Raw genomic sequence first — 11,860 nt, 5'->3', positions numbered from 1 at the left:
CGCTACGCTACGGCTCACCTGTTTTTATAGGATATTTATTTTCTCTGATAACATGGTGCGTCATGAAAGGAGTATCCATTTTGCTGCCCGTTCAACTTAGCGCGCCGTTTTGCTTTTCAATTCAAACACGACTGGCGCAGACTATTACTAGAAGCATTTAATTATTAAGAGTCACCTGAGCGCTAATTGTCCTATTTCATATCATGAATCAGTTCACAGGTATCTGCATTTATTATCAAAATTGTTGTCTTTTGGCGCTTGAAGCAGACTTCCTGCCATTTTGAATGGTTAAAGGAGTAACCCGTTTCCAGTTGCAGTGAGGCCAGTGTGGTATGGGTGTGTTTATTTGCTCTGCTGGCTTTAAATGCTGATGTGGCTCCCACGGATCCGTGTGTATTCTGATGAGTGACTGTAGGCCTAGTCAGCTACTGTTCCTGTTGCTCTAGTCTACTGCGCAAAACTGGGAACGTTCTGTATGTAGTGCAATTCAGTCCGAGCAAATGCCAACGACTACTAATGAACCACAGATCTACTGAAGTATGGCAGATTACATCTACAATGAATACAAAAACAGATTCATTGGGATTGTTGTCCCAAAGTAACATTTTCCCACCAAGTTGCCACAATAATGTTTTTAGGACATGGCTCACATTTTTATTACCTCACATCCTGCCCATATGATTTAATCATAAAATATGTCAAGAATATGTGAAATCTTTGACTATGCACATGCTTAGTCGTGATAGGGGCAACCTTCAGTAATCTGACCTGAAAGGGAAATCTGAGGTTAGGAGTGACGCAGAGCCCAAAGGATCAGCATTTCAGACTAGCGCATGGCAGACTGTCTGATCATGAGGTTAAGGTCTAAACTACTAAATGTGGGTGAAAGAGCCTTTATGATCCATTCCAGTTCATGTACTACTCGGATCATATGCGTGTCTTCAAACAGTTGACTTGCCTGTTCTTAATTTTGCTCATGGACTATAAGATGACTACATGGCATGCGAGAGAAGTCTAGGAGTTTCTTTTGACACCTGCCATCTAATTTGAATGTTATGAAAGGAGGGGGAGACTATTTGTTTGGGTGTGAATTCCAAGCCATATGTCTTCCCGCATAACACAAGGCTTTCTTTGCCCTTAAAAAAAGCCCCATAGGGGACAGAACAGGAAGCTGGAGGGGGGTTGCTTACTAGCTACTGAACAAGCCACAAGCGGTTAGTCCRTCAGCCATGTTGGTGCCAAGTGTCTCAGCGGACTTGCAGTTGCACAAGCAATTTGTTAATCTAAACTGTACTCTACAGTCTATCGCCATACCATGAGTTCAAAATACAGGAAATGAATACCATAACCTAGCGCTGTACCTGACTGGCCTGTTTGGTAACATTAACATAAATGGCCTATTATGTCATGAGCAAACAGTCACTGAATCAACTTGCTATCAGTTACACACATGCATACACTAGGCTTACCTACAAGGTTTCTAGTGTGGATTAGCAAATCAGGGCAACCCCTGACAAATGCAACAGGGTGGAGGTTAGTTTCTTAAATCTGGTATGAACTAGGGACTGCCTGAACATCAACTCTGACTGAACTAGAGGTTCAGGACACCATGTGGTTGTTCCCACAGAAAGGGGTCAGTGGAGTAGAACGGGGTCTGGSGGGGCTACACAGAGTGGGGGGRTGGAGTCATGATTGACACCTCCCTTTAAATAGCTGGCTGCAGTGCTGACCTAGCTGTCATGCCTAAACTAGGCACACACTCGCATCCCTGTGTCACCGCCCCTCCCCCACCTGCAACCCTACCAGCTTGTTCTGTCAAACTAGGAGGTTGGAGAAATGTTTGACAGTAGTGGCCCCAGTCTCTACATGAGGAGTCATAACAGTAGTACATTATGTGTGGAGGGGTGTAGCAACATGCAGGTGAAAGACCTTTATGTCACGAGGTCCTCACTGTAGTAGATTCAGATCAGAAGTGAGATTTTCTAACGTTTCTGTCACATCCTCTTACTATACTGGAAGAAATAATTTCAAATATTTTTACTGAGTTACCGTTCATAAAGGGAAGTCCTATTCCCATTATGCGGATTCTACCATTTTAAAATAATTGCACTTGATACTACTGAAAGTTCAACCTAGCTTAAGGGGTTTATTATTCTATTCTCACAGAGGGAAAAGCCTAGTTGGCTGGTGTCTGTTCTCCTGTTACTGTGGCAGGTGGTCTTGTTTATAGCTGGGCCTTCGCAAATCAAACGCTCTGATTCATAAGTACTGCCAACACATAGAACCGCACAACATTCCCAGACCCGTCCTCTTGGCATGTCACGGTCTCGTAAACGTATCTTCCTTGACTATCTCGTTTTCGAATGTCTCGCTTCCCATCTCTCTGTATAGTAAGCCAGCTTGGACAGACTGAGTGTACGTAGCCAGCTCTGCTTCTGGTGCGCTACTATTCAGAAATGATAAGCTTGTTATCAGCTTCACTCATCCTTGGTGGTATTTTCCCCTCGTCCTGTTCGCTGTGAGCTGGAAATACTTCAGTAGGGTGTGGAGGGCCTTTTGGCCTTGACGCAGACTCGTCAGCTTCTGTTAGCATTGTTGCTACTCGCTAGCTCAATGACGCGCTGAGGGGGTAGGGTAGCACTTGCCAAACCTCCCAGTTCGGCCTGGAGTCTAGTGATGTCTAATCAGACTTTGCTTCCTTGCGAAGCTGTAATGTTAAACAAATTCACATATTTGTATAATCTCTAATGACCTCGGTCCAAGTTGGCATTCCAATGAGGGGATGTATCTCAATAATCTAGTGGCATCCTCTTCAGGGTTGTGGAGCCTAAATGACAGGAAGATATAAGGCGAGTAGGCCGTAATGGACTAGTGGGATGCACCTTGTGGTAACACATTCAGCATGGATGTTTCTTTTGTTAATGCTATAGGAGTCTAATCGACTGCAGTCTAGCCTCAACTATGCTGCCGTCTGCCAATACTGCATTGCAAAATTGACTAATTCCTCGCACGCGCACACAACCTTCTGTTTGGTCCTTAGTGAATGTAGATATCAAGCGCTGCGTTCTCTATAAAATGTGTACACTACATGACAAAAAGTATTAGACACCATGCTTTTTGAACATCTCATTCCAAAATCATGGGCATTAATATGGAGTTGGTCCACCCTTTGCTGCTCAACAGCCTCCACTCTAAGGAAGGCTTTCCCAAGACGTTGGACCATTGCTGCGGGGACTTGCTTCCAATCAGCACGAGCGTTAGTGAGGTCGGGCGCTGATGTTGGGCAATTAGGCCTGGCTCGCAGTCGGCGTTCCAATTAATCCCAAAGGTGTTCGATAGGGTTGGGGTCAGGGCTCTGGGCAGGCCAGTTGGCTGGATGTCCTTTGGGTGGTGGATCATTCTTTATACACATACGTTGAAGTGCTAGGGACTGCCTGAACATCAACTTGACACAACCCGGTGTCATAAGGAATCATAGCTTTCATCTGGTCAGTCTGTCATGGAAAAAGCAGGTGTTTTGTTTTGTACTTTGTAGATCAGTTACATGGTTCAGACTACGTTAATGGCTAGGTAGTCACACGCTGAGATGTGGCTAGGCTTCTGAGACGGTAGCTGCATACAGTTCAGTATTGAAGTAGGTCAGATCGACTCACTGCAGAGTTGGCTAAGCCATGCTAGGAAGTGCAGTCAGTCCCATTTCAACACACTGCAAACAAATTGGATCACCATGCAAATATACACGACTCATTACTTTGGCTCATAACGCAGATGGCTTGTTTTTAACTAGCTAGATCATGCCGCCCACTGTTTTCAGGCTCACCTGTCCTTTGTCACTCAGACATGGGCAGGTTAGGTTTGTTTCCTGTTAGTGTAGAGCAGTGGTTCCCAACCTTTTTATTTTACTGTACAAACTGAATTTTGCCCTGCCTGAAGTACCCCCTCATGTGCTTTTACCAGTAAAAGCCTATGGTCTCATGAGTCTTCTCAAGTACCCCTGTGTATAGGCAAAGCGCCCCCAGGGAACCTAGTACCCCTGGTTGGGAACCATTAGTGTTAGTGCTGCCACTTGGTGGAGAAACAGCATTAAAACAAGTGCTAAAATGGATGCCCAAATATTTAATTGATCTCAGACTCCTATGCACTGAGTGGTTTGGAGGGGTGCTCCACTGGCTCCATTATCATTGGTGACATTGAAAACCAAGTGTTACTCCATCCAGTGCAGACTGCTGTCAATGCATCGGATCCTTGTGTAGTCAATGTTGTTTGTACCTGTTCAAAGAAACCATAAATTGTTTGACTACCCTGTATTTCCTTGTCTCTCCAGCGTGAGTGTATCTCTGTGCATGTTGGTCAGGCTGGAGTCCAGATGGGCAACACCTGTTGGGAGCTGTACTGTCTGGAGCACGGGATCCAGCCGGACGGCACCATGCCTAACAACAAGGCGGTCGGTAGCACTGACGACTCCTTCACCACGTTCTTCAGCGCCACGGGCATCGGGAAATATGTGCCCCGCGCCATCTTTGTAGACCTGGAGCCCACTGTCATTGGTGAGTATTGGAGGGATCTGGCAGAGAAAATGCACTGACTGATTGACACTGGAATGTGTAGGAAGAGGTCTTCATCAATATGGGGTACAGTTCAAAACAAGCATCAAGACCAGACTAACTTGTCTGTTCCCCTTTTTCTCAGATGAGGTGCGGACAGGTACCTACCGCCAGCTGTTTCACCCCGAGCAGCTGATCTCAGGGAGGGAGGACGCAGCCAATAACTATGCACGTGGCCACTACCACTATCGGCAAGGAGATCATCGACCAAGTGCTGGACAGGATCCGTAAACTGGTGAGAAACTGTCAGATTTGATATATTCAATGGTGATATTAGGATAACTCATGGATTTTTCATGAATGTTTTATGAGAAAGGGTTTTAGCCTTGACTTGTAAATCTAGCCTAAATGGGTCTTATCAGAGCTTGGACTTTCCTTCTAGAAAACATGTTGATGAGTGTCTTGTCTTGACAGGCTGACCAGTGCACGGGGCTCCAAGGTTTCCTGGTCTTCCACAGCTTTGGAGGAGGTACCGGCTCTGGTTTCACCTCCCTGCTCATGGAACGTCTCTCAGTCGACTTCGGGAAGAGTCCAAGCTGGAGTTTGCCATATACCCTGCTCCCCAGGTGTCCACAGCTGTGGTGGAGCCCTACAACTCCATCCTGACTACCCACACTACCCTAGAGCACTCTGATTGTGCCTTCATGGTTGACAATGAGGCCATCTACGACATCTGCCGTAGAAACCTGGACATTGAGCGCCCCTCTTACACCAACCTCAACAGGCTCATCAGCCAGATTGTCTCCTCCATCACCGCCTCTCTCCGTTTCGATGGTGCCCTTAACGTGGACCTGACAGAGTTCCAGACCAACCTGGTGCCTTACCCCCGCATCCACTTCCCCCTGGCCACCTATGCCCCTGTCATCTCAGCCGAGAAGGCCTACCACGAGCAGCTCTCTGTGGCTGAGATCACAAACTCCTGCTTCGAGCCCGCCAACCAGATGGTGAAGTGCGACCCTCGCCACGGTAAGTACATGGCGTGCTGCCTGCTGTACCGCGGAGACGTGGTGCCCAAGGATGTCAACGTGGCCATCGGCAACATCAAGACAAAGCGAAGCATCCAGTTTGTGGACTGGTGCCCTACAGGTTTCAAAGTGGGMATCAACTACCAGCCACCCACTGTGGTGCCAGGGGGTGACCTGGCCAAGGTYCAGAGAGCTGTGTGCATGTTGAGCAACACCACAGCCATCGCTGAGGCCTGGGCGCGTCTCGACCAYAAGTTTGACCTGATGTATGCCAAGCGGGCATTYGTGCACTGGTACGTGGGTGAGGGCATGGAGGAGGGGGAGTTCTCTGAGGCCAGGGAAGACATGGCTGCCCTGGAGAAGGACTATGAAGAGGTAGGAATCGACTCATTTGAGGAGGACGAGGAGGGAGAGGAGTATTAGGAGAAGAGGAGTTCAAAGGAGGGATGGGTCCTCGGTCGGCTAACGTATCACTGAGAGATAGAACTGCCTTTACTTGACCATGAAGTGGGGAACGGCCTGCTCCTTCCCTTGTCGAACGTCATCATTCATGTTTTCTTCACCAAAGACCCCACATCATCCATGTCTGACAATCTTTTCCTAGAAGGTTGACTGGAACCTTGAAGATGAAGGTGTTTCCATAAAAATGTTTCCTTTAAGTTCATGGTACTTCTGTGCTTTCAGATCTATCCTAAACACTAAAGTTACTGCCAATCAGAAAACAAACTAGCCAACTAAACCCCATGGTGTTGGGTCTTAATGAATGTAATTCAGTAACTCTATTTTGTAGGATTATTTTGCATTGCATGTTAAGTTACCCCAAAATAATTTATTGGTTTTATCCCTACAGATTCTATTATTTTCTTTGCCATGTCTGTTATTTTAAGAGTTATCACATCAGGTTACTGTTGTGGCTGTATCCCCTCCTTTGTAAATAAAGTTGTTTTATCTCAGTTAATCCTGTTTTCACCTCTTTCAATGGTTATAATCAATCATAACTGCCTCCAGTCCTGACCCGAGGTTTCATTATTTGACTAAATTACTATTAAACGGCCAAAATTATAAAACATCAGTCTGTGCAATCGGCCACACACATGGCCTGGTAAGTAGCAGAGAATTCCTGGGATATAAATGTAACTGCAGGGTGCCTTGAAAACAAGATTATGGTCAAGGTAACAGTCTTAATTGTATACTCATGTGGACTGTCTCATCAAACCCCATTGGATGAGAAAGCCAGGGGTCTCTCCCTTCTGACTTTCTCCTCAAGGATAAAAACCTGTAGTGGTGACTAACGTGGAAGGATTTCCCCATAATGTGAAACTAGTTTATTTAGTTACAGAATAGCCTAAAGGTGGCAAGTGGATACATGGATGGTCAACTCATTTCGATTTGAGACCCACCTTAGCTAAGTTGAGTCCACTGGGTAGTGCTTTGGTTTAATCAAATACTTGATTTGGCCAGAGGAAGATCTGAATCGAGAAGTTTTACTCGGCCCAAAATCTGTCCCCGGAAATAAACCCACAAAGTGAGGACTTCTTGTATGGAGGTCAATGAGTGTCCAGTTTGGTCAACAAAACATTGAACTAATTTGCTACGTGAGGCTTATTTTATCGAATATAGATTAAGTTAAGTTACGAATGCACTGATGTGTCGACGCACGTGGCATTTCGCCAACTTTGTGGGGGAAAATACGTCATTTGTCACATGCTTCATAAACAGGTGTAGAGTACACGTAGTACTAGACCAAAGGCCTGCAGATGGCCATATTGAGTCGTTTTATCTTAAATCCAAGGGGAAACGCTTACTCGTGGGCATGATAAAATACTTTATATCGGACCTGTGCCTGTCATAGATGGAGCATGGGAATTGCCATTGAGGGCTTCCAGTTTAACGTAGTCAACTGAGTAGAGATTCCTATGAGTCAGGCACAATCAACAAAGATTAAGATAATTTAGTTCTTTAAAATGGCGCTTCCCATGCGGTCACAGACGCTGTAATGGCACGGATACAAAGACGACTACTATATTGCTATGGCCTGTTCACACGCGTGTATGCCCTTGTACTACATAGAATGATATTTCGCCTCCTCCCGCCTGCCTTCCATCTTTGAGGACATGTATTTCCATTGTTAGTGTTCACTTGACTGTCTTGTCGATATAATAGACACACTTCGATTGGTGCCGCGTTCGAAACAACTGGTAACTCGGAAATCACCGACTTCAGTGTGTTCAAAACAATTTGGAACTCGGAAAAAAACGAGCTCCGACTGGGAAAAATCGATTTGAACGGTCTTCCAACTCGGAAACTCGGGCCTCTAAATCTAGATAGCGACCTGAAGATCACTGACGTCATGATTTTACCTTGTATTTTTTTTCCGAGTTCCCAGTTTGGAACGCAGCATTAGATCACAGGCCTGCGTCATCATTACGCGTTTTATGTACACGGAAGTAGCCAGCAGAAAACCAAAAACAGGACGAATACAGAAGGTAATTTTTATTTATCCACCGCTAACAAACGTAAATATCCCCATGTGTTTTCATCACACGTTTATCAATGTCTCTTATCAGATAATATTGGCTGATCAGGATTGATCTGCATGCTGCCCTCTTGTAGTTAGCTTGTATTCTCCTACCGGTGTGCCACGTTACCAAACAAATTCGTACACTTTTGCAAAGTTTAGTGAAAGTATATTTGCTTGTGGTGTTGCTACTGCTGTAAAGAACCAAAACGCATAACTTGGGCAGATCACAACCAAGAGTCGCTGTAGCGCGGCTAGGAAAGTAGCCGAAAGGTTGCTCGTTTGAATAGTTAGGCCAGTAACCGAAAGGTTGTTAGTTTGAATCCCCGAGCCGACAAGGTCAAGAAATCTGCCGATGTCTTGAGCAAGGCACTTAGTCCTACTTTCGCCAGGGTCACCGTCGATAATGTCAGACCCTGGCCGTAACCCCACTATCAAGGTTGTCCCAGGAAGAGTTGTGATATGCAACAAAAAAAACATTTCCAATTCACACATGCGTAAATAGGACAAATATAAACACCCACCAAATTATTATCAATTGCACAGGTGACTGAATAATTTATGACAAGTGAAATTGACACTGCATCAATCCGTGGAACATAGTGGACTGGATTTCATGTTTCAGTATGTTCTTTACACAAATATATCCCATACTCGCCCTCTCTCTCTCCCATGCTTTCCACTTGACCTCACTTTCAATTCCACTAAACCTAGTCTTTTACCTCGTATGCACTCCATCTCTCTCTCAATATTCAATTTAAGGGGCTTTATTGGCATGGGAAACATGTTTACAATGCCAAAGCACAAGTTCCAAAATAAAGACATGTTGAATGACATATGTCTGTATACAGTGTTGTAGCGATGTGTAAATAGTTCAAGTACAAAATGGAAAATAAATAAATATGGGTTGTGTCTCTCTCTCTCTCAGTCCATCTGGGTGTTGGTGTGTTGCGTTATCCCCAGAGAGATGGGTCAGACCCTGTGTATCTGTTCCCGCGGCTCCATCACCATTGACAACAAAGATACTACTTCATCCAGAAACTAGATGAAGGTAAAACCGTCCGCATCAGTGAAACACTATTACCTATTCTACTTGGCAGACGATCACACATGTATTTGTATTTCAGTCTTCTGTAATGTTACATTTACTGATCAGGACTCTGGTTTTGTCTGCCTCTCCACTTTCTCTTGCTTTCATTATCTACCCCTCTGTCGTTCCCTATTTTCTCTCTTTCTCTCTTCTTTTACCTTCCCTCCATCCCTCCCCTCATTCCAGAGGGTTCAGCTATGTGGACCTGGTGGAGGGGGTGCAGGATGGGCGTTTCTACGCCCTGAAGAGAATCCTGTGCCATGACCGGGAGGGTCGCCAAGAGGCTCAGACGGAGGTGGAGATGCACCGTCTCTTCAGCCACCCCAACATCCTGGGCCTGGCAGGGCACACCTTCATAGAGAGGGGGGGCAAGAGTGAGGCCTGGATACTGCTGCCCTACGTTCAGGTACGTGTACGTGTGTGCATGTCTATGTACTCACGCCTGTATGTGTGTATTAGAGCCTGGCTGTTTTTTGGGGGTCCGATACCGTTTTTTGTGGGGGGGGACAAAAGTTACCGATACATCTGCCGATAKACTGTTTTACAGCGTGGAAATGAAAAAGTGTGTATGTATGCGTCTTTGTATTCACGCCTGGGTGTGGGTGCTCCTACAGAAGGGCAGTCTGTGGTCAGTGCTAGAGAAGCTGAGGGACAAGGGCAGCTTCATGCCAGAGAGACGCATCCTGAAGGTCCTACAGGGCATCTGTTCTGGACTGAAGGCCATGCATGACAGAGGCTACGCACACAGGTACAGGCTGCTACTGCTATCACACACAGACACACACACACACACACACGATTATGGTTAGTGGTTCAAATTAGAATGAGGCTCTCTATCTCTATCCCTCTCTTTATCTCTCCCGCTCTCCTCTCAATCAGAGATCTGAAGCCTACCAATGTACTCCTAGAGGAGGATGACAGGCCGCTGCTGATGGACCTGGGTTCTATGAACCGCTCCAGGATGGAGGTCAAGGGGACCAGGGAGGCCATGACAGTACAGGACTGGGCAGCTCAGAGGTGTACTATATCGTACCGCGCCCCTGAGCTGTTTAACGTGGAGAGCCACTGCGTCATCGATGCGTCCATCGAATGACCGTACAGACATCTGGGTAACGCACACTAGAGTACTAACCCCCCTTCTCACTTTAGTTTGGTCGGTGGAAACTGTCAGTATTGTACAAGCGATATAACATAGACCAATTTGTCATAACAGAGATTGTCTTTACATTGGACTGTGCGATGCTGTTTGACTCCAGCCATGTCGTCAACATGTTGGGCTTCCAGTTAGATTGCTATCTCTCTGTCTCCATCATGCCTGGTGTTTGTTGACCTTGTAGCGACAGTTTCTCTCTCTCTTTCTCTCCAGTCTCTGGGCTGTGTACTGTACAGCATGATGTTCCTGGAGGGGCCCTATGACATGGTGTTCCAGAAGGGAGACAGTGTGGCCCTTGCCTGTCCAGAACCCAGTTACCATCCCTCAGCCATGCAGGTCAGTGTCCCTCGGCAAGCTAACTCTAACCCTAACCCAGTTACCACCCTCGCCCTGCAGGTCAGTCAGTCCCTCTGGCAAGCTAACTCTAACCCAGTTACCATCCCTCAGCCCTGCAGGTCAGTCATTCCCCATGGCAAGATAACTCTAACCCTAACCCAGTTACCATCCCTCAGCCCTGCAGGTCAGTCAGTCCCCATGGCAAGCTAACTCTAACCCTAACCCAGTTACCATCCCTCAGCCCTGCAGGTCAGTCAGTCCCCATGCAAGCTAACCCTAACCCAGTTACCATCCCTCAGCCCTACAGGTCAGTCAGTCCCCCTGGCAAGTAACCCTAACCAGTTACCATCCCTCAGCCATGCAGGTCAGTCAGTCCCCCTGGCAAGCTAACTCTAACCCTAACCCAGTTACCATCCCTCAGCCCTACAGGTCAGTCAGTCCCCCTGGCAAAGCTAACTCTAACCCTAACCCAGTTACCATCCCTCAGCCCTGCAGGTCAGTCAGTCCCTGGCTAGTCAAACCCTAGTTACTCTTCAATCCATCACCCTCTCAGCTTTCAAGGCTAGCAAACTAGAATTTATTGATTCCAAATAGGCACTCCTGCAGATCTAAAAGGATTGGATAGATTTAAGCATTTTTCATCTAGCCTTTTCATAGGTTGTATGGATATATACAATTTACAGTATGTATTTTTCTTCAAGTTACTCTGGAAGTTTTCAGTATATATATTTGTTTTCTGGTTGTCAATTTTTTCTCCAGTTATTCTGGTAGTTTCTCAGTATACAGTTGAAGTCGGAAGTTTACATTACACTTAGGTTAGAGTCATTAAAACTCGTTTTTCAACCACTCCACACATTTCTTGGTAACAAACTATAGTTTTGGCAAGTCGATTAGGACATCTACTTTATTGTATGACACAAGTAATTTTTCCAAAAATTGTTTACAGACAGGATTATCACTTATAATTCACTGTATCGCAATTCCAGGGGTCAGAAGTTTACATCCACTAAGTTGACTGTACCTTTAAACAGCTTGGGAAAATTCCAGAAATGATGTCATGGCTTTAGAAGCTTCTGATAGGCTAATTGACATAATTTGAGTCAATTGGAGGTGTACCTGTGGATGTATTTCAAGGCCTACCTTCAAACTCAGTGCCTCTTTGCTTGACATCATAGGCAAAATCAGAAGAAATCA

General features: G+C 45.8%; 1 protein-coding gene and 1 pseudogene across 1 annotated transcript; both read left to right on the top strand.

Annotated features, from left to right (window-relative positions):
• Positions 1–4,319: 4,319 nt before the first annotated feature.
• On the top strand, positions 4,320–6,527 carry LOC112078517 (tubulin alpha chain-like; annotated as a pseudogene).
• A 797-nt stretch (positions 6,528–7,324) lies between these two features.
• stk16 (serine/threonine kinase 16) lies at positions 7,325–10,726 on the top strand (the record flags this gene model as incomplete). The annotated part of the gene is given in 9 exon segments (XM_024144730.2): positions 7,325–8,055; positions 9,016–9,103; positions 9,106–9,138; positions 9,366–9,583; positions 9,792–9,925; positions 10,057–10,267; positions 10,269–10,286; positions 10,544–10,630; positions 10,632–10,726. Coding segments are annotated over 9 exon segments (935 nt in total), but the record flags the coding sequence as incomplete, so codon positions are not given.
• Between the last annotated feature and the right edge of the window lie 1,134 nt (positions 10,727–11,860).

The sequence above is a fragment of the Salvelinus sp. IW2-2015 genome, unplaced genomic scaffold (genome assembly GCF_002910315.2).
Source record: "Salvelinus sp. IW2-2015 unplaced genomic scaffold, ASM291031v2 Un_scaffold5787, whole genome shotgun sequence".
Lineage (NCBI taxonomy): Eukaryota > Metazoa > Chordata > Actinopteri > Salmoniformes > Salmonidae > Salvelinus > Salvelinus sp. IW2-2015.
Note: the sequence above shows the minus strand (reverse complement) of the source record. Positions and strands in the feature narration are given on the sequence as shown.